A 22,522-nucleotide genomic window follows, 5' to 3' on the forward strand; every position below is an offset into this window, starting at 1 on the left:
TCACGAGAGTCCGGTTGGGCTTACAGGAAACACCAACGGGTCTGTTCTTGGCAGACTTATAACCGCTATAAAACTTTAAAGGAAAGTGCAAAATGACGAGTCTGCCAGCAGTCAACACAGTAATACAATGAGTTTATTAATAATTACTTTTCTTTATTGAAATCTTGCATTCCTGCTTTCTCCAAAAGTCAGAACAGATATAACTTTGTAATTGCACACCAAACCACATAATGCATACATAAGTTAAAACAGTTCAACAAGCATGAATTACATTAATTTAAAATGTGCGTAATAAAAATATATTGACTGGGTGGGAGGATTTGTTCATTTGCTTTTGAATAACAATCAGAACATTAAAGACAATTGTTTACGGCCCACCTTAAGGGTACCAAGACATCATGTATTTACACCTGGGCTTTTCCTTTTAATACACATAATGACAAAAGTCTATACAAAAAGAACAGAAAAACGTATTAATAAAACAATGACATTGTTTCTAAGAACTAGAAAAAAACAATTATTTACAAGAGATGGTCAGTGACTCAATGATGTTCATGTCTCATCTTAGCTGTTCCTTCATATTCTCGTAGCTGTTTCTTCATTGTTCATAAAACGGTCAGACATGTTTTTAAAAAGACTATCAAAGAAGCACAATAACTGCTACATAAAAGCCACAAGTACTGAAACAAAACCATCTAAATTCCCATCTCTGACTTTCTAACAAAAAAAAGTAAAAGGTTTAATATGCTGAAATAGTTGGTCATGAAACTCACAGAGGTAAAATTATTAATCAAAGACAACGTCCATTCCATATTTATTCACCCCTTATGCTCTGGGGAAAAAATATTTCAGTTGATTAGCTTTATAGAGATGTAACATAGAGGCAACAGGTGTTCAATATAGTAATCCCATAGAAGTTTGTGATGAACTGGGGGGGGTTCAAGGCCGGCGGTCGTATTCGCTGATCTTTCTTTTGATGTGGGACAGTTTGGACCTGAGATATTTGCACTTCTTCTTCTTAACCTGGTAGTCTGGGGACTGCAGAACAACTCGATTTTATTCACCCCACTCATTCTTTAGTTTCAGAGGACTGTAATTCACTGTTAAGAACAACACTGCTGGATTCACTGCATTTCCCTTACCTTCTTGAGGTTCTTCAGTCTGGTGTATTCGTCCATGGCATCCTGAGATTAGAAAGATGGTGGTCAATGGCTACGCTGAAGCACCCTCCTAGATTCACACTCAAACTGGGTTCATGCACAACCAAGGTTTCTGAAAGATGACTCTGTGTTTCGGTGCAGAATTTATAATTGCCATTATCACAATCAGAGTTGTCGGAATTTGACAATTACTTCACTGTTATTGTATTTTCAGTAACATTAGGGGAAACTGGAATTCAGTAAGTATAAATGGGTCCTCCTCCCGGAGCCAGACCCAGGAGGGGAGCTCGCCGGCGAGCATCTGGTGGCCGGATCTTCGCCAGGACTGGAGGAGCCGGACAACCCGCTCCAGTCATATATCTCCCATGACACTTTCTGCATATGAAGACCCGTATGGCCACAAACCCATATGGTCCACCAATCTAGCATAAGAGACCTAGACTAAATGTAGGCTAATGCTAAGCTCAGCTTTATCTCAACAACACAAATCAAATGGTGAAGGTAGTTAAGGCTAACTTTTGCCTGTCGATTGTTCTAGATAAAAAAGTACAACATATTCAAAACTCAAAACCAGGGGTTTAAGAATAACTTTCATAAGTTATGTTCTCATTTCCTGACCCCTTTCTTATCTTGATCTGAACCTATTTCTATTTGTAGTCATAACCATACATTGTAGACGAGTCCTATGAAGAAGCTTAGACCGACTCAAACTTGGCCTGCCACACTCACCAGGAACTGTGGACTGCCCTCCGGGTACTGGTCCAGCTCTCTGCCCAGATCAGCCAGGTCCTGGTTTATGCTGTCCAGCTCAGCCTGCAGGCTCTTGTACTCCTGGTGTTCCTGGTCAAATTCACGTTTGTAGTTCAGACGCTCTTGCTCATCCGCAATGGAAGGAAACAAACTGCAGACGAGAACAGAATGAAATGTAGTTAATGTATTATGTGATAATAGCCCTTACTAGTAAGACCCTCTGTTGCATACATTTGGATACTCACACATGAAAGTCCTCCTCCTCCAGGTCATCTCCAGACTCCACACCCGCGTCATAGTCCTTCAGCCTGGGCTGCAGGCCTCCCACAGAACTGCTGATGTCTGAGTCTCTGCAAAAAAGAATGATGGACTCACCATTTATTCCACCGCCATTACTGTGTAGCAAAGTGTTTTATCGGCATATATGCCTCAACGTACAACTTGATGCGCTACATTAACGGACATTTTGTATCATTATTTGAACATATATATTTTCTATACAATGGATGTTTCTATACATTGTCAATGCAGTCGAGTCACGTTTTATATTTAATCTGAATTGGAATTTTCTTGCGCTTGTATTCCTTCGCACATTGGCATAATGAGCATATTCATTCTTGACCTATGACAACAAATGTGTTATGTGAGGTCACAGTGTCCCTGACCTTTGACCATTAAATTATTATCAGTTCATCCTTGAGTCCAAAATGTCCAGAAATTTGCCCAAAGTGTTTTTGACATGTGACATTAACTTTACAGATGTGCTCTCTTGCAAAGTGGCAAATCTGCACACCTTGACTTTTGCGATACTTGTGATTTGTGGATGGGATTTTGTATATCGTATTCTTTAGTGTTAATATTCATATAAACAATGTACTTCTTGTTTTACTCTGACCCATTTGATTTTGTTTTGCTATTGCTTAATGGGCATTGTTGTCCCTTAGAAAAACCTCAAATCAGTGCCAGCAGACTGCAGTAACAGAAACCTACAGTAAACTCATTGGGCTTCATTTCAAGATGAGGGAAGTTCAAATAAATGCCCTTGGGAGGTGCACAGTAGGATGCATAGCTTACCCTGGAAGGTAAAGAGGCTTGTTGTGGTCCAGCTGGTCCACATATTCTCTGGACCCTCTCATTATGGGATTATGGTCATGTACCTGCACCTCTGGGTCACCAGACACATTGTTCACCTGAAACAAGAGAGAGACAGTCATTCGAGTTTGACCGAAAACGTGACACGGTAGAGATAGACATAGTTCGAAGCTTAGTTTCCATCAAACGTGGAATTTAGAAAACTTTAACCAACCAATTTTCACAAATAAAGATCAGTTAAATATTTTACTGGCATGCCTTCTTGAATTTGACTGTGGCTTTTATATTTATTTGTTTCTAATTATTCATATACTAAACTATATAGTTATAACACCAGTTTTAGAGTTAGAAACTCTTATGGGGTGTGTTTTCTTTTGCTTGCTTTGAGAAGTTGTGTTACAAAGAAACCCATTTAAAACTCATTTGCTTGCCCAACGTTTCCCTCCGGTTTTCCTGAGGCTCCTTGTGCTCTCCATATGCTAAACAGTCTTGATGCATGCAGCATTCACTAGGACCAACCAGTTCCTCTACTCGCCCGGCACGCCTGAAAATCACCGATACCATCACGAGCATCCACAGAAGCCTCTAAGTACAACTGCTGAATGCATTGTTGGCAAATTTCTCTCACCCTGAATGAGAACTATGCTGGTATAGAAGTTAACACTTTCATTTGTGTCACTGCCCTCAAAACACAAACCGTGATGATGTCACTACTGGGAATGGAAGAATGTTCTAATATTCTTTTGTACACCCACTCATTAGGATTCCAGCGCTGTTTAGATGTTGTTCCTTCTAATGGTTGTTGGATAAGTTTAGATTTTTAGAACACACCCTCCTGACAACACATCATGCTGCAACTAAGAATGGCAACTAACAGACCACACCCAGAAACTGCAAATGAAACCATTCCGCTCTGACTGACACACACACACACACACACACACACACACACACACACACACACACACACACACACATGCGCATGCACACACACTCGCACACCAAGAATGTCCCACAACAAGTAGGTAACGCGCTGTGCCCAGTTCCTTGAAGTAATATATATTGTGCAACTCAAATCTTTTTACAGATTACACTTTCAATTCAATTCAGTTTATTTTGTATAGTCCAATATCACAAATTTGCCTCAGAGGGCTTTACAATCTGTACACATACGACATCCCTGTCCCAGGACCTCACATCGAATCAGGAACATCTTGTAAAAGAGACAAACAACGACAATGGAAAGATAAGTTTAGCCAGAGATAAACTTTGCGTGCGCATGACGGCTTACTTGTGTGTCCTGCGTTCTGTTTGGAGCGTTCGTTGTTCACAGACCCATCATTTAACGCCACATTGTGTGAGTTCTATGGTGTGAGTTCTATGGTTTGCACTTTAGTGGAATTTAGTGTGGTACATAGGTAAGTTTAAAACGACAATCTGTAATTGGTTGAATTTACCTGATGTACTTAGTTGAAGTCTTAGGTTTGTTGAATAAAAGGTACGTTTAGTTGATCCAGTCTTTAGCTCTCACACAAAAAAAGTCCTTTATATGCCAAACACATACACACACACACACACACACTCACCCACTCCCCGACGCTGTTGTTGAAACCATTATTGACAACCTTCACTTCCTCCCAGAGTATGCGATCCCGGCCCCAGCGCCTGATGTTGGTGCGAGTCTTGACTGCAAACACCAGCAGGATGATGAGGGCAACAAACACCAGGAAGCCCAGAACGATAGCTATGGCCTGCAAGAACAAAAGGACTCCATGTCAGTGGGCTGAAATGACATCCAGCAACATGAATAGTAAGTCACAGGGCTGGCAGAGCTAACACACAACTCAAACTTATGAATACTGGATCCGAGTCCACAGAGAAAACAGGATAGCCACTTGCTCCCTGGTAAAGGGTCAGTTCACCAAAATACTCACAAAGACACTTATACCACTACACCCAAACAACAGAAGTTAATAATTTGGTTTAGGAAGCTCAAAGCATCCAAAATGACATTTGAAAAACACAAATGAAACATGTCTCTCAAGAAACAGTGTTCTGGCTTCTAATTCACAGAGAAGTTTGAGCAACTATCGTCCGCTATCGAATTCCATGCTTCAGAACGGGACTAGTGAGCCTCCAAATATTGTTAGGAGTCCATCACAGAGAACATTATGTCAGCTACAGAGAAATGTTGTTGACTGTGGTAGATTACCTGCAGTTTCTCTGTTGGGTTTATATATCACACTGAATTGAATTAAAACCAAAGACCGTCTGGGTGGTCAGAGAAACATTTGGAAAGTTATAGTAGAACACAGAATAATATGTTAGCAAATGCTCAGCAATGTTAAAGTGAAAAAGCAAGCGTATCACACCTCTTGGGGCTCCACCACACAGTAATGATAGAGGTACTGGTTGAGGAAGATGCCCTGGGCCTGGGTCTGGGTCTGATACTGGGAACACAGTTGCTGGATCTGGCTGTAGTAGACAGACCCTGTCGCCTGGGCTGTTGGGTTCACCGCCACCAGGTACACAATAGTGGCGATGACCATTAGAAATGCCAAGATGGCACAGATGATGATGGTTGCCAGGTAGAACTTTGGCGAGCGGGCAGCATTTTGCCTCGAAACAACCAACACAAATATGATGAGCACAGCTATAAAGGTTATGGCGGCGATGGCGATGAGGAAGCCTTTTCCAGCTGCAGGACTCATTTCTGATCCTCCGCCATAGGAGCCACCAGAGCCACCAGCGCCACCTCCATATGTGTTGCCCCCGTATGAGCTACCGTATGAGCTACTGTATGAGCCACCGTATGAGCTGCCATAACCTGGCATCAAGCCAGCACCGCCTCCCATACCCATGAGGCCCATGTCGTAGTCCCAGGCCAGTGTGGAGGCCACGCAGGCAAACATAGCCACACACATGATGATGATGATGATACACATTATCTTCATCACTCCAGGTGGTGAAGTCCAGCGGTAGAAGTGAAGCATATTCACTCCTTGGTAGTAGGAAAAGACTGGGTTGGACTCGCTGTGTTTGTGTCTGCTGCTATGGCTGCAAGAGAAGAGGAGAGTTTTCACAGAACAGACGGCGGTTTGGATACTGAACTACGTGGTGGACATGGCCACTTTGTTCAAGAGAGAGTAATGCGAATGCTTTGTGAACTGAACCCACGCGGAACAACACGCAACATCATCAGCTCAAAAGCAATATTGAGAAAGCTTTTTTGAATGAACAACGCATTGAAACATCTGCTGTACTCTCTATATTCCAGAAATGCACACATTCAACACTGAACACTGAATGTAGAATGGTTTACAGTACAAAGAATTATAAAGAAAATAATGGATTTCTTACTGTCTATTGTACAGAACTGTAAATAAATAGTTCCAATGTGCAAACTAAGTACAACAAAAATGTTTCCTTGTCATTTCACACACTTGTCACAACATATGAGTAATATTTTAGAGTAATTAAAGTCATTTAACAACACAGCATTCCTGGGGGTTCTCTAAAAGAGAAGGATGTTCCCTCAAAAGAATATTCCATGTCTGCAGGGTAATAGTGTGTGTGGACACCACTGGCGTACACACAACATAAAATACTAAACATAAAAGACTATGTTCATTATCAAGGAATCTGAAGATTTAAGTCGTTAAATTAATGGTCCATCAGAGAATAGTGAAGCATGTCCATCACAATTTCCTAGAGCACGAAGGGAAGTCATTAAAATGCTTATTTTGTCCGAATAAATGTCCAACATTCAAGGATATTCAATCTCCTAAATAGAGGAAAAAAGGAAACGCAACAAATGCTCATATCTGAGGAGCTGGAAGCATGAAATGTTTTGCACTTTAAAATAGATTTAAATAATTACTCAATTATCAAAATAGTTGTCAATGGACTTTTTGATAATCAATCAATGTTTGCAATGTTATGTACCATATCTACCGTATCTCTATACGAGCCCCACAGAGATCTGATGATTAGTAGTTTTGTCTTGCTAAGCCAGAAAAGAGGCATTTCCAAAATGTCCCACTGTTCCCTTCAACACGTTCTCACTCCCAACTCGTCACCAATGATTGGTCCCTTGCCCTAAGCTTCAAACCATCACGCTCAAGGTTCCCCCCCCCTAGCATCAGGTCTGGATGTGCCAAGAAGTTAGGTTTAGGCAACAAAAAAAACACTTTGTCAGGTTCAGGAACATCGTGGTTGATGCCAACTTGACTACCAACTCACGTCAATACCGAATGACTACCGACTGCTGAGTCAGTGTTTACTGTTTTGCACTGGACACATACACCCGTCTCCTGGACAAAGGTCCTGTGGTTTTGTTGACCCATCCATCTCCCCTCCTGTCCTCCCAGTGTGTACAATCCAATCTTCATACTATGTCAGTTGCTCTGACTATCTCATAGTGATGCGGGTGGGTTTACATGAATTAGTTAATGTCGGATTCAGACACCGGAGCACTGACCAACTGTCGGCATTTGACGAGTTGGGAGTGAGGCCAGGGGGTCCCTTTAAACAAATGCTGCTAATGTTGGAACCCTCAGCTAATACAGAGGAATCTGCCCTGAAAAGTACAAATATATGTAGTGGCTGAGACATGAGGATGAAAGTGTAGTAGTGAGGGAGAAATGTAGGTCACTTACTGTTTGCCAGCACTTGGCTTGTGCAGTGGGGATTTGTGTTTCTTGTTCGGCATACTGAAATCCAACTGAAGCTGACCCTGCTAAAACACAAATTCAAAAAAACAAACAAGTATTGTTATTGCAAAAACATAAGAAAAGTGACCTTTATAGTGTAATTAAAACCACTGCCCGATCAACTACCGTTCCTGTGGTGCCAGAAGGCAGCAGTCATCCATTGTGACACCCATCACATTTCCCACCAAACTCAATACAGTGGTATCTGATGCTAATTGTCAGACTTCAAACTGTAAGAACACAAACTGAGCTGTCTGTTTTCAAAAAATACAGAACAGAGCTGGGACTAAATGGACTGTACTTGTATATGTCTTTTCTATTCTTCCAACTACACGTCAACATTCACACCCATGCATACACTGATTTTTTATTTATTTAAATTTATTTAACCAGGAAAAGCCTCATTGAGATTAAAAATCTCCTTTACAAGAGTGTCCCAGCAAAGACAGCAAAAGCACATTTAACAAAGTTTCAGACATACAACATAAAACAGTGACAGACAATAACAACTTTAGTAAAACCAAAACTAAGTTTCAAGTCATCACATCCAAGTTCACACAGGTGCACATACCTCAGTCAGAAAAACATCTACAACCAGATGAACCTTCCTCCAACTCTTTCAATCTCTATTTAAAACCATCTAAAGAGACCGGCTCCCGTAGACCCAAATCAGTCTGCAGCAGATTCCAAACTGCAGGAGCAGCAAACCTAAAAGCCCTTTTTCCCAATTCCAGACGGACGTTAGGGACAGATAGCAAGAGGAGGCCTTGCTCATTTGTCACAGAGAGAAGACGGTAGCTTTGAGCATTTTTCTGATGAATTAACGTACATAGATAAGATGGAAGTACGTTAAGAAGCCTTGTAAATAAGGACATGCCAACTACAAGAACTCATTACTCCTCAAACCTCCCCCCGCATCCTCAGATCCACAAACAGCTCGCTCCTCCGAGTCCCGAACACCAAGCTCCGCACCATGGGCGATCTGACCTTTTGCTTCTGGGACAGTCTCCCTGACCACGTGAGGGCAACACAGACTCTGGACTCTTTAAGACCTTTTGCTTATGGACAGTCTCCCTGACCACGTGAGGGCAACACAGACCCTGGACTCTTTAAGGCCTTTTGCTTATGGACAGTCTCCCTGACCACGTGAGGGCAACACAGACCCTGGACTCTTTAAGACCTTTTGCTTGAGGAACAGTCTCCCTGACCACATGAGGGCAACAAAGACCCTGGACTCTTTAAGACCTTTTGCTTATGGGACAGTCTCCCTGACCACGTGAGGGCAACACAGACCCTGGAGTCTTTAAGACCGTCCTTTTGCTTATGGGACAGTCTCCCTGACCACATGAGGGCAACACAGACCCTGGAGTCTTTAAGACCGGCCTAACAACCTTTTTATTGAGGAAGGCATTTTTTACTTTGTGTTAAATCACTGTCAGCTATTTTATTTTCTATTATAGTTTGTTTTTAACTATCTACTGGCTCTGTGGCACTCGGACGAAAGGTGCTTTACAAATAAAATGCATTGTTATTATTAACATTCATACACTGATGGGAGGAGCTACCATGCAAGGTGCCACCCGTCCATCAGGATTAACTAACATTCACACACTGATGGGAGGAGCTACCATGCAAGGTGCCACCTGTCCATCAGGATTAACTAACATTCACACACTGATGGGAGGAGCTACCATGCAAGGTGCCACCTGTCCATCAGGACTAACTAACATTCACACACTGATGGGAGGAGCTACCATGCAAGGTGCCACCTGTCCATCAGGACTAACTAACATTCACACACTGATGGGAGGAGCTACCATGCAAGGTGCCACCTGACCATCAGGACTAACTAACATTCACACACTGATGGGAGGAGCTACCATGCAAGGTGCCACCTGTCCATCAGGACTAACTAACATTCACACACTGATGGGAGGAGCTACCATGCAAGGTGCCACCTGACCATCAGGACTAACTAACATGCATACACTGCAGGTTGGGTTGATGTGTCTTGCCCAAGAACACATCGACAGAGCAGAACCGGGGATCGAACCACCGATCCTCTGATTGAAGTTTCCAGTGAAACTATACTATTTAGTAGTTGATGGGAATAGTTACATTCAAAACCATTTAAAGTTACAAAGCGGATTTCACACAGGGAAAGAAAGACATTAATCAAGTATCTATGTTTCACATTTGATAGAAAGCCTTTGAAAATAATAATTTCAAGAAAAAAAAGCTAGAACAGACATTTGTAAAAATAAAACCAAGCGAACTGCTTGAAGATCCCAGAAAGAATGGCGGAACGTGACCTGGTGTCGTTACCACCTTACGCTTGAATGAGTAACGTTAAATAGTCTAGTTCAGTGGAAAGAGTTCACCCCTCTCTTCCTCCCACTCAAAGTGCGGTAATCAGTCTTAAATGGACCCACCTGCTGTGTCGCGCCGTGTGATCCTGATGAAGACGGTAAGTCACTGACGTGGTGAACGTAAACAAGTCACTAGGCGCGCGGATGCATCCTGCGTGGCTCCAGCGCGCGCCCCACCTCGCGCTCAGAGGACAATGCGACACGCCTACAGGTGTTCATCACGTGGGCTCCTCCCGAACAGGACGAACCTGTCCTCTCTCCTCTCAGCTTGCAGAACGACTCGGCGACGAGGAAGAGGCAGAAAGAAGCGCCGTCACATTGGAGTTGAATTGTTTATTTAGTCTTCAGCTTTGACACTCATCAAAATTAATCAAACAGAGCTTGTCCGACAATATGTTAGTTTCATTGTCTAAATAGCCTATGGATTCCATACATTTTACAGTCAATTATTGGTGTTCAACTGTTAGATATCCTATTAGACATTAAAGAAAACAAATGTATACTTTAGTTTATAATAATAATAAAGATGTGTCAATACTTATTTTGAGTGACAAATAAGGATGTCTTACTTGCTCGTTCAAATTTAAAACATAGGCTAAATATGAACTTGAGACACTAAAGGCTGCCATGCTACTCCGGCGTGCGGCCAAACACAATCTGCAGGACATGTTGCTGAACCCGATACTGGGAGAAGCACAACAACCAAACCAGTCCTCCAAGCTGAAGAGCCACGACAGCAGCCATTTTAGAAGGGTGACAGAGCTGCTCGTTGACATGGAGCCAGAAATGGAGTTATGCATGCAGTCCAGTTCATACAGGGCATTCTAGGTTGAAAGGATGTATTCCTGTTTTTGTTTTATTACAATCTCCTTAGAGAGAGGGTCCACACCTCTTCGGTAGTCAGACAGCCTCCTGGGTGCTACTGCACTACCACTATTCTGAATCGTTGGTTGTCATTATTGTGTTTCGTTTTTACAATATTTTGCCTATATTAATAGAAAAAAGGTTGAACACAATTTTAAATAAAGCAAGAATCAAAACACTTATTTCAGAAAAAGATTGTTATAATTTCTTGAATAAACCAGAACATACTAATGGTTAACCAGGTCTACCATATACATATTAACTTATCAATCAGACTATATTCTTACTTGGGAAAACATGTACTTATGTTACACGATTGTTATGCAAACTCATATTTCTAACAAGATTCTTTTTAAATTATGATTAAATGTACCGTTTTAACTTTATTAACTACTCTCATTTAGTCCCACTGGCCTGGACTAACTGAGTTTGGGCAGCTGTTGGCCTGTAACAGTGAATGGCAGATGTGAAAGAAGGTACTCAGACAGGACTTCAGCTAAAGATGTAAATACAAGTTTATAAAAAGGTGCTTCTTGGTTGTAAAGCAGTATGACATATGATACAAAACAATAACATGCACAACATCAATCAAACAATGTACATGTGAGTTTACGAAAAGAATTGATGAAACCTAATGAAAAAACAAACACACTTCTGTTATATTCAACATTGTGATTTCAGTAACAGTTCATTGTGCCTCACAGTGTGATATAACTGGACAGAAGAAATGCAATGTAAAAAACAATACCAGCATTATAACAAGCAGCTTAACAGCTATAACACATGCAGCATATGAGAGTAGACCTGATCAAGAATACACTGCTAAACTAACAAACTTCTACTACAGAACTATGACTGGGATCAAAGCCTTCATTACCATTGACTCAGCCTTATTTACATCAGATTCATCTATTCAGGCAGTTTCTAGCTAGCCAGCTGTGAGATCCCATTTACACCTGGTCTTAAAGGAACAGTCACATTTAAAATGAATGTGTTTGGTCATGAAAAGTTCATTTCAATGTGTGTTTAAATATTGATGGTTTGCTTCATAGTTGCTGACAGCAAACACAAGCATCATTAAGCATATCTTGATATGAATTCCAGGCGTGTTAATGACAGCTTGAACTGCAGTGTTCAGTTGCTATTGTTTAAGTCCACGACCTTGTTGTACTCCTGAATCTTCTGTTTGATATGAGAGAGCTTGTTCTTTAGGTACTCACATCTGTCCCTTTTTTCCAAATACGTTGGATCCTGGCAAGAAAAACAGAAATACATGTTTTCTTTTATGTTTTGCTTTCTTTCCTAGTCATGGGATTCCTTTACGTCAGGGACATGTTGACAGGGAGCAACTCCTCTGGTTGTAGAGAAGTCTATGTTTCATGTGTTAAAGCTGCATTCTCTCTCCTGACCACCAGGGGGCGACTTCTCTGGTTGTATGGAAGTCTATGCTTCATGTGTTAAAGCTGCATTCTCTCTCCTGACCACCAGGGGGCGACTCCTCTGGTTGTATAGAAGTATGCTTCATGTGTTAAAGCTGCATTCTCTCTCCTGGCCATCAGGGGGTGACTCCTCTGGTTGTATAGAAGTATATGCTTCATGTGTTAAAGCTGCATTCTCTCTAGTGACCACCAGGGCACTACTCCTCTGGTTGTATAGAAGTATATGCTTTGTGTTAAAGCTGCATTCTCTCTACTGACCATCAGGGGGCGACTCCTCTGGTTGTATAGAAGTCTATGCTTCATGTGTTAAAGCTGCATTCTCTCTCCTGACCATAAGGGGGCGACTCCTCTGGTTGTATAGAAGTATATGCTTCATGTGTTAAAGCTGCATTCTCTCTAGTGACCACCAGGGCGCTAGTCCTCTGGTTGTATAGAAGTCTATGATTCATGTGTTAAAGCTGCATTCTCTCTAGTGACCACCAGGGCTCTACTCCTCTGGTTGTCTATAGAAGTCTATAGAAAATGACTCGGCATCTCTCCTCTGCATTCCAAATATGGTTCACTAGTTGTAAACGGCACAGGCATTAATCTAAGATGGTGAACCCTAGGCTTCAAATCGGCACTCTACAAAACAATAGGTGATGCCACAACGACTATGTCCACTTCCTATTTCACTGGTTGGGCATTACACCAATAAAATTGAGGAAGTCAAGAGACATATTAGAACAATGAATATTAAAATTGAATCAGCTACATGACTTTTCTTTCCTTGTCAAGCCCCAAAACCCTGGATCTTACAATTCAACTAGATAGCATCGCTTAAGCCAATGCCTTCTTTCCGGCTCCACAGCCTCTGTTTGTAAGACAGGTGTTCTGTTTGAACAGGAGGTGCTGAATCATTACTGGTCTCCATCAATTTGTTCTACTGATTTAAAAGGGGACAGTTTTATCATCATGAGGAGGATAATTGTTTAGTTTCTTCTGTGGCTTTGGAGGAGCTTTATGAAACCTGAGAAAAGAACTCCGAAGACGACACATTTATAACACAAAGCTTTGGATAAAAGCGTCAGCTAAATGACATGTAATGTAATGTAATAAAAAGGGCCACTTAGTTAGGGATCATTAATTACATTTTTTGATGTATACTTACAGCTTTCTTCCTTTGATATTCCATTAAAAGGCCACCGATCCGCTCTTTTTCCTGAAACATAATTAGAATGTTATATATACACAAGTGTGTTCCTGTGTGTGTGGGTGTGTGTGTGTGTGTGTGTGTGTGTGTGTATATCTGTGTGTGTGTGTGTATATCTGTGTGTGTGTGGGTGGATGTGTAGACAGGAGTCAGTGTCGTACCATTTGGCTGGAAGGACGGGTGGGAAGGTTCTGTATCATCTCGTCCATCCCTTCAAACTTCTTGGCCATGGCCTGAACCTCAGCATGCAGCTCCTTGTACTCCGCATACTGGTCATTGAATACAGCCTTGTACTGGTCCCTCCCCTCCTCTGAGCGGATGCTGGGGTACTTCCTGTGGGAACAGGACCAGAGACAAAATATTTTTCTTGGGCTGCTGGCTACATTCAAACTACGGATGAATGTTTCTCAGATTCCTGGCAGAAGATTCTAAGGATGACAATATCCCTAGAAAGAATATCCATCTAATATTAGAGTATATATAAATATTGTTCTTACTGTCAACAAATCCCATGAAGTGACCCAAACCAGCAATGTGTCCATCTCCCCATACTTTTTGACTTTCCTAGCCTGTCTGTGTCTCTTGGCCCCAAATGATATGGCACAGAATGTGTCAGGCTTTCGATACAAACACAATACTTGGTCATAGGATAGATGTAATGTTGGTATGGCTCTGCACATGGTATTTCATGACTGTAATAAAAATATAGCGCATCGACTGAGGGCTCCACACACCGTGCTATACCAGCAACCTTGTTTGACATACTGTGTGAGATGGGTTCAATAAAATTAAAGTCTGGTTCATTGTATCATAATGACTGAAATAGAAGGGAAAAAAGTATGTTCAAGCAGAGAAACGTCATCAACTCAAAATCAGCCATGACCGGTGATCAGCTTCAAATTTCAGATTTTCTTTGCCCATCACATTTTAAAGTTTGACCTCGGCACACAGTGGCACAGACAGTAACGTCACAGCCCCACACACACACACACACACACACACACACACACACACACACACACACACACACACACACACACACACACACACACACACACACACACACACACACACACACACACACACACACACACACACACACACACACACACACACACACACACACACACACACACACACACACACACACACACACACACACACACACACACACGTTTGGGTGAGTGAAGGAAGTTTGCAAATTGCCATGAAGGGACAACCATAAAAACATCTGGTTGCATTGACTTGCACAGAGCGCTTATCGAGAGCAAGAATCATGACTTCAGTTTTAGCAGCATTTAACTGGAAAATCATTTGCCATCTAGTTCCAGTCGTTCAGTATTGGAATTGTATGAGGCTCAAAAGGTTTGAATGAAACATGCAACTAGCTGTCATCAACAAATAGGTGCAAAGATGTGAAATGTTGCTCAAACTACTGATAATCTGGCAGCCTGTATATGGAGAACTTAATGGGTCACAAGACAAGATTGGCCAACAGAGACCGACAAAGTTTTGTGTGAGAGATAGAGAACCACTCCAAATACTGCACTAAGGTTGATGCGGTTAAAAAACCTTTAAAACTGAGGGTTTTCTAGGACATTAAGTGGGCTCAAGGAGGGTTTCATCAAAAGGATAAGAAGTGATCACCAGTGAGTGGACTGGATGAGGATGAGATTTTTGCCCTAACATTTACAAAGATTGAAGAAATAAGTTATTGCAGCCACTGTTTGAGAAGTGGGTAAGATAGGAGGGCTGGGAGAGACAAGAGAGTTTACAGTATCAAACAGGACTTTGGAATTTAACAAATTGGATTCAAGAACTAAGAAGTTGTCTCATCCGTCATCATGTCATTCAGAGTAGCTATAGGTTCTCTGAGTACACAGACTTTAGTACTTTGAGCTTTGTGGCGTTCGACAAGCATTCAGCCTTTGACATTTGCGCTCATGGCTCCGGATAGTTTCACTTATCCATGGGTATGGATTCTTGTAGGGGACCTGTCGAAGAGGAGCCACGTCCTCCAACACTGAGGAGCAGTGCTTGTTCAGGGATTGGACTAAAGTGTCCACATTTCCATAATCTAGAACTATATTGCTGTCAAACACCATGGAGAACTTGACAGCCGCAGCCTCGTTTATGAAACAGGGTTGTCTCATATGGCAAGAAGGCTAAGACTATAACCAAATATAAAATGAAATAGAAACCATTAGAGTCAGCAAGTTATCTATAACCTGCATAAAAACAAGGTCCACATGTGTTGTTTAAGAATCACAGAAAATATATATATACAGTATATATATATATATATATATATATATATATATATATATATACTGTATATATAGAGAGAGAGAGAGAGAGAGAGAGAGAGAGAGAGAGAGAGAGAGAGAGAGATAATATAAGTTCAGAGGCAGTGTTACATGTAGTGTCATCAATATGAAGCAACAACAAAAATCATAATAAAAAAAAACAAATCAGTGGACATCATTTGAGTGCAGCAACTCGACTTTGAAGTGGGAGAACGCTATAGGTCACGACTACATGATTAGAATACTAAATTCATTAGTATGTCAAATATGTACATTACAAATACATAATAGGTTGCATTTTGAGTCTTCCTATCCAGGGGGTCTGAACACAGCAATGCATTTTTGAGAACTGTAACTAAAAAGGGTTGTACTCACGCCACATAGTCGGCGATAATGACAGGTTTGGGGATGTGTCCAGCTGGTATGTGACCTCTGAGAATCTCTGGCTGCAGTGCCACCAGAGGGGCAGCTGCAGAGTAGTCAGTAGAGTCCATGATGTCTGGCTGGAAAGTGGGGAGAGGAGTCTGCTCTGAGAGCCTGGAGGCTGGACCCAGCTACAGTAGGTAAACAGGCATGTGTTCAGTTCATGTACATTGTGTGCAATCCAATGTGTGCTCGGACAAAACCAATCCTTGATACTTACGATGGACAACGGGACTGATGATCCCATAGTTTTCATCTAGGTTCAGGGAAGAGGAGAAGGAGAGTGAATCTTTAGATGGTCACAATGTTCAAACTGTTATCAGCCATTCCTCCTAGAGAGGCTGCTCTAACGCTTTCTTTTGTTAAGTGAAGAACATTTTTGCTAAATATGAAGAGCAATTCATCTATGTGTGCGTGTGCTTCAGACCTCAAGCGCCAGCCCCTCCTTCCTCATCCTGGCTGCTTCATGCCTCCACAGCTTCAGACACACTCCTGCACTGATGATGTAGAGCACCATGGTGATGAAGAGGAAGACGATGGCTGCCGTCTGGCCAGCCTCTGTGCGACAGAATGCCCCATTCACTCCGTTATTAAAGACCGGCATGTTGCATAGCCCCCCTCGTGTGGTGTCCCTCACATACATGATCCCTGCTGATAAATACAGCACCGCCAAGACCAAGTTCATGGAACACTCTGTGATAGGCCACCATGAAGAGTCTAGGAGGATGGCTCTGTAGTATAAGCTCATGCCAAGAACCACCAGAATAACAGTCACTATCCATGCAAGACCAGCCACCACAAGGACAAAAGGTGTCTTGGGCCCTGTGTAGGAACCGCCCCCAGCACTTCCCCCGAGCCCCCCAAACAGCTGCGGCTGGGAGTATCCATACATATTGAACCACTCGTTGTCTTTATGAACATAGGCACAGACGCAGGCGAACACTGCAGCTCCCAACAGCAGCTCCACACAGCCCAGGATCCTCAGCAGACCAGCCCAGGACTTCATGTAGGCGTAGCGCTGGTGGTACTCCTCCACCCGCTCCAGGTAGGTCTGGACCGAGAGATTGGTGGGAACTGCTGATGCAGAGTCGAAGGCTTCACTACCCAGCAGCAGAGCGTCTCGCTCCTTCTGAGAGGTGTAGCTGCCCCCAGAGCCGCCGTAGGGGTCCCGATAGGACCCTAGAAGGGACGGAGATGGAGGGGCGGAGGTGGGGGGTGAGCAGGGGACTCCTGTTGTGGTGTGGCAGCTGGTGCTCTTAGTGGATAAGGGAGCAGTGATGTATGGAGCAGGTACAGGTGGCGGTGGAGGGGAGGGATTGGCCCAAACCTTGCTGCCACGTTTACCGCTATTGCCACGGAAAAAGTTCTTGACAGAGACGGGGATGAAGCGGTGGACTGGCTTAATGTCCATGACATCACAGTCTTCCTCCATTGGCTCATCATCACTAGGGGGGTACAAGGATGTAAGCCCAACAGCTCGCTGTTCAGGTAGAGGGGGAGGAGGAAAGTGGTCCGAGCTTACAGCTGGTGCCATTTTATGCAACGGTTCCGGGGGCATAGGAAAATCTGGGTCCTGCCATAAGGAGCCCATAGGGACCTGGTCATAGTGTGGGATCTCTCGCACTCGGCCAGACCTGGTGACAGAACCAAACCCTCCTGAAGACATTGGGACCTGGACTCTGTGGGGATGAAAACAGTCTACTGTCAACACATGGACCTACAGTGACTGAAAATGATCATTCCAGGTTATCAAAGCTTGTTTTCGTCATTTTGGACATCATTATGTTGGTTATAATAACATTGTACTCGTCAATGTCATTGCTGAGAGCTAGGATCAAGGCGACATCACCACAACAAAGACTGATGGTGCAACAAACTCAAGCGGGTTGGAAAGAAGCCATCAGGGTTTCCTGAAAGCAGCCTAAAAACGTAGGAACAGAAATGACTGAGGGACATGACAGTTTCTTTTTTGTCTCAAACTAATGCAAATCCTGTTCAAAACAAATATTAACATATAATCTCCAATATCATAAGAATTAATATCCATCATCAGTTGATGAAAGCTTAAATCAACTGAGCTGTCTATCTATGTACATGAACTTTGCTCAAAGAAATGACCGACACAACATTATTTTAGATAGTCCTGAGTTAATACAGATAAACCAGCGCTTCACCCGCTTTATCTTAAATATGGTGCTCGAAGTATCAAAAAAGCTCAATATAGCTCAAGATATCGAAGAAGCCCTCTGAGGCAAATTGTTGGGCTATACAACATTAATTTAATTTAATTTAATTGATTCTGCACACTTAAATCTATGCAGAGAATACTTTATTTTTAGCTTTTGGTCTAAACGCTAAATAGATACTGTCCTTGTATTTCTCTCTTCTAGTCTCTTGACCACTCAAAGGTCTCCAACACTACATGTCATCATTCACACCCATTCACCCACTGATGGGAGGAGCTACCATGCAAGGTGCCACCTGTCCATCAGGACTAACTAACATTCATACACTGATGGGAGGAGCTACCATGCAAGGTGCTGGTGCTACCTGTCCATCCCTGACTCTACAGGTACACAAACATTTTCTCCACATTTCACCGAGATATATCGTGCAAAGGTGAGAGTGTGCAGAGCTTGTCATTTGTGAGCATAAAAGCAGCCTTTGAGACTCGTAGCGGCAGATCTAAGCACTTGTAGTTATTGACATGTGTTTGTGCTTGAAAAATATCCCGGGAAAAAAGTGTTTCTCTTGTTTAAGACTTGATACAGGTGTGCGAATATGTGTTGCGGCCATATTCACTGCAGTAACTGCAGCGAAAATGTGAGCATGCGAGTTTCTTAGTTTGTGATTTGTAGAACAGTATTTGTGCACCTGCAATGAAGAATTGGAGAACGTGTAACTGTTGTATTGTGTTTGTGGAGGAGTACAAACAATCTACAAGTACACAACTCAAACACTTGTGACAGTGGAATTTGTAGTTGTAGAAAATAGTAAAACGTTTGATTATTTGAAGTCACAGATTTTTTTTTTATTACTCCACAACCACAAATTCTTAATTGCAGGTCCACAAATACCTTCTTAATAATATCCCTGTCCCATCGAAAGCAAGGGTAGATCTCACAAGAATGTGTATTATGTAAAATTGTTGCTTAGCTGTACTTTAATGGTGTATTAGACAATATTTTAGCTTTACTCTTACAGCTGAGTTGGGAGCAGTTGAAATATAAGTAGCCCAGTCTATAACATTTCATAGCAGAAAATAGCTTTAACTATCTTATAAGTAGGACTGTACCAAACACAAAGCTTCATTCATAACATTGACATTCAAATCTCATAAATATTAGGTGACACAAATATATGAATATAATTCATATTAAACTAGTTATAGAATTAGATTGCAGTGGTGGCTGCATAGGTTTGTTTAGCCGTTCAAAAACAACATGTTCACTGAGTAAACAAATATAAAAGTGTGTTGGCCCCCACATGCAAAAGCATCACACACTCCTGTAGTAATGGGGTGGACCCGCAGCAATCCAACAGCACCATCAATCTCATTGACCAGCTTCTTGAGCAGTGTGCTGCAATGCAATCTCGAAGTTGTGCGCTTGCAGTCTTTATGAGTGCTTTTACATATGCTGTGGGTGATTATAAGATATGAAAGTAAGCCTTCTCACCACTTTGAAGATTGTTTTTATGTTCATGCCATTTTTTGTTTGCTTCCAACTATATTTCCAACCGCCAGGGATGAAGCTGAAATTGTCAGACGCCACATAACGAATAAATAGATTATTTGCCGAAAGAGCCTGGAAGACTTTCAAATCAGGGAGTAAAAAGTATAAAATAAATACCCACAATTGTACACAATATATTTTTACGTTGTCGTGTTAACGTGGTATGTTGCAGCAAAGTGCTGTCCCATTTCTATTCACACCATGTTAAGCCCTCAGTTAGATATATATATATATATTATTTTTTTCCACCAATGTATTTTCCCTACATATGTAAATGTCTTTAAATATGCATTAACATGAATCCAACACATTGTAGTGAATGTATAACTGGAGGCAGAAGACGTTATTTTTCAGGTAGAATGCACACATTCAGCGACACACAGGAGCTCTCTCTAGCTGGGCACCGGTTATGACCCTCTGCCCGGCAACCTCCATCCATCCAAGGATTGAGGAGTCGTGTGCTACTCATCAGGGTCCGGCGTCTCACTAATGTGGGAATGGGCCTATGTGGGCCATCCCCATGGCCTGAGGATTCACTGTCAGGGGGACGTTTAGGGTGCTGGGACCTGTTTGGAGACCTTACATGGTGCTGAGACCTGTTAGGGTGCTGGGACCTGTTTGGAGACCTTACATGGTGCTCAGCCCTTTTAGGGTGCTGAGACCTGTTTGGAGACCTTACATGGTGCTCAGACCTTTTAGGGTGCTGAGACCTGTGCTCAGCCCTTTTAGGGTGCTGAGACCTGTTTGGAGACCTTACATGGTGCTCAGACCTTTTAGGGTGCTGGGACCTGTGCTCAGCCCTTTTAGGGTGCTGAGACCTGTTTGGAGACCTTACATGGTGCTCAGACCTTTTAGGGTGCAGGGACCTGTTTGGAGACCTTACATGGTGCTCAGACCTTTTAGGGTGCTGGGACCTGTTTGGAGACCTTACATGGTGCTCAGACCTTTTAGGGTGCTGGGACCTGTTTGGAGACCTTACATGGTGCTCAGACCTTTGACTACATCCTCCTGACCTGAGAGTGACCGTGTGCTAGTTGAGCCCCGTCTAGCCTTCACGTGAACGTGAACCCGGGGGCTATAGTCGGTCTACTGTTACTGTGAGTCCAAACATTACCTGAAGGGGAAAGCACCTGTAGAAATGGTACGTGTAGTAAACGTTGTCCCTTCATGTGACGTAGACACTTCCACAGTAAACATGTTCAATTATAAATAAAAAAACAGGCGCTGCGCTTTATATTGACATATACAAGTCAACTTATATTGTTCGACGTTTACACGTTAAAATCTATATTCCTGTCATCATAAGAAAAAATGAAACAATTGAATATTTGGACGCCGACTCACCTGCAGATGATTCTCCGTCGAGTTTTCGCAGTGTAACGTGTAGCAGGGTACCCTCCCCTTGTTCTTCGGCACACTCACACTGGTCCCAGGTCAGACCTCACTATGAACTCCGGGTTAACTGGGGTTAATTAGCAGGAAAGAAAACCGATTCCAGATCCGCGCCGCGGTGAAACTCACCTGGCCAGTCTGACCAGTCTCACGAGGCGTTCACTGTCTCCTCTCACATCCGTCTTCCCACGCTCCGAAACTGGCGACAACATTCGCTCATTCAATTGGTGTAATATCTAAAGTAAAATATGTTTCTTTTATTAATCAGTGTGTTTGATGGAAGCAATCTTTCTCTTCTTCTTCATTGTATTATTAATATACTCTTGTCCTACCACATACAGCTACAAGCATTGTTCCAATTCTCCAATATCTTGGATATTTAAGACATTTCCACATGCAATCAGCTTGTTTATATATTGTATAGTATAAGATACCACATTTTTAAGAATGGCAGTCAATGGGAGAGTGTGCATAACACCATCAATACCTAATTAAAGATGATACATTGAGTTTAAGTCTCATCAGACTATAAGCACATATGACCAAATGCTGTGGCTTTTTGGAGAAATTCCATCACAAATAACACATTGTTTTTTCTCATCATATTTGATGAGCTGTAAAAACGAAATTCCCAATAAGTTGACCAAGCAACTGACATTGTAGGACACAGCAGCAGGTGATTGAGAGGTAAACAGAGCACACATTACTTTACATTCAATTCAATTCAGTTTATTTTGTATAGCCCAATATCACAAATGACAAATTTGCCTCAGAGGGCTTTACAATCTGTACACATACGACATCCCTGACCTTTGACCTCACATCGGATCAGGAAAAACTCCCCAAAAATAACCTTTCACAGGGAAAAAAGGGAAGAAACCTTCAGGAGAGCAACAGAGGAGGATCCCTCTCCCCGGATGGACAGAAGCAATAGATTCCATGTGTACAGATGAACAGCGTTTACATGAATATGACAGAAATGTATGAATAATTAGTAGTATAATTAATCTGTAAAGTAAACAACAGTTTTTGAGTTGTAGCTAGTGAGAGAGCCACAGAGGCAATATATGTCATGTGTACAGAATGAAC

The 22,522-nt window shown here is 42.3% G+C and overlaps 2 protein-coding genes across 3 annotated transcripts; both read right to left on the reverse strand.

The window, feature by feature from the left end:
• Positions 1-118: 118 nt before the first annotated feature.
• Positions 119-11,075, reverse strand: oclnb (occludin b). Of its 2 annotated transcripts, none has more exons than XM_034542606.1 (9): positions 10,147-11,075; positions 7,661-7,737; positions 5,375-6,059; positions 4,589-4,753; positions 2,985-3,100; positions 2,156-2,260; positions 1,890-2,061; positions 1,143-1,184; positions 119-1,038 (listed from the first exon to the last, which is right to left on the reverse strand). In XM_034542606.1, exons 2-9 carry the CDS (start codon positions 7,711-7,713, stop codon positions 940-942), a joined length of 1,437 nt encoding a protein of 478 aa, XP_034398497.1. In that variant the 5' UTR covers positions 7,714-7,737; positions 10,147-11,075; the 3' UTR covers positions 119-939. The 2 variants fall into 2 exon arrangements, with proteins under 2 accessions (XP_034398497.1, XP_034398496.1); XM_034542605.1 differs by having other exon boundaries at positions 7,661-7,740.
• A 188-nt stretch (positions 11,076-11,263) lies between these two features.
• marveld2b (MARVEL domain containing 2b) lies at positions 11,264-21,459 on the reverse strand. The gene is made up of 7 exons (XM_034540547.1): positions 21,386-21,459; positions 16,735-17,986; positions 16,528-16,563; positions 16,260-16,438; positions 13,740-13,911; positions 13,537-13,587; positions 11,264-12,198 (listed from the first exon to the last, which is right to left on the reverse strand). Exons 2-7 carry the CDS (start codon positions 17,971-17,973, stop codon positions 12,082-12,084), a joined length of 1,794 nt encoding a protein of 597 aa, XP_034396438.1. The 5' UTR covers positions 17,974-17,986; positions 21,386-21,459; the 3' UTR covers positions 11,264-12,081.
• Positions 21,460-22,522: the final 1,063 nt, after the last annotated feature.

The sequence above is a fragment of the Cyclopterus lumpus genome, chromosome 9 (assembly GCF_009769545.1).
Source record: "Cyclopterus lumpus isolate fCycLum1 chromosome 9, fCycLum1.pri, whole genome shotgun sequence".
Taxonomy (NCBI): domain Eukaryota; kingdom Metazoa; phylum Chordata; class Actinopteri; order Perciformes; family Cyclopteridae; genus Cyclopterus; species Cyclopterus lumpus.

Bases quoted from the DNA above. Each gene is read 5' to 3' on its own strand.
- marveld2b (XM_034540547.1), bottom strand. From the start codon at position 17,973: ATGTCTTCAGGAGGGTTTGGTTCTGTCACCAGGTCTGGCCGAGTGCGA. The intron at 16,564-16,734 runs GTCTGAAGCACA...CCCTGAACCTAG, and splicing joins AGGAGGGGCTGGCGCTTGAG to ATGAAAACTATGGGATCATC. The intron at 13,912-16,259 runs GTGAGTACAACC...CTGTTCCCACAG, and splicing joins ATTATCGCCGACTATGTGGC to GAAGTACCCCAGCATCCGCT.
- oclnb (XM_034542606.1), bottom strand. From the start codon at position 7,713: ATGCCGAACAAGAAACACAAATCCCCACTGCACAAGCCAAGTGCTGGC. The intron at 4,754-5,374 runs GTGTGATACGCT...TTGTTCTTGCAG, and splicing joins GTGTGGTGGAGCCCCAAGAG to GCCATAGCTATCGTTCTGGG. The intron at 1,185-1,889 runs GTGAGTGTGGCA...TTCTAATCTCAG, and splicing joins AGGGCAGTCCACAGTTCCTG to GATGCCATGGACGAATACAC.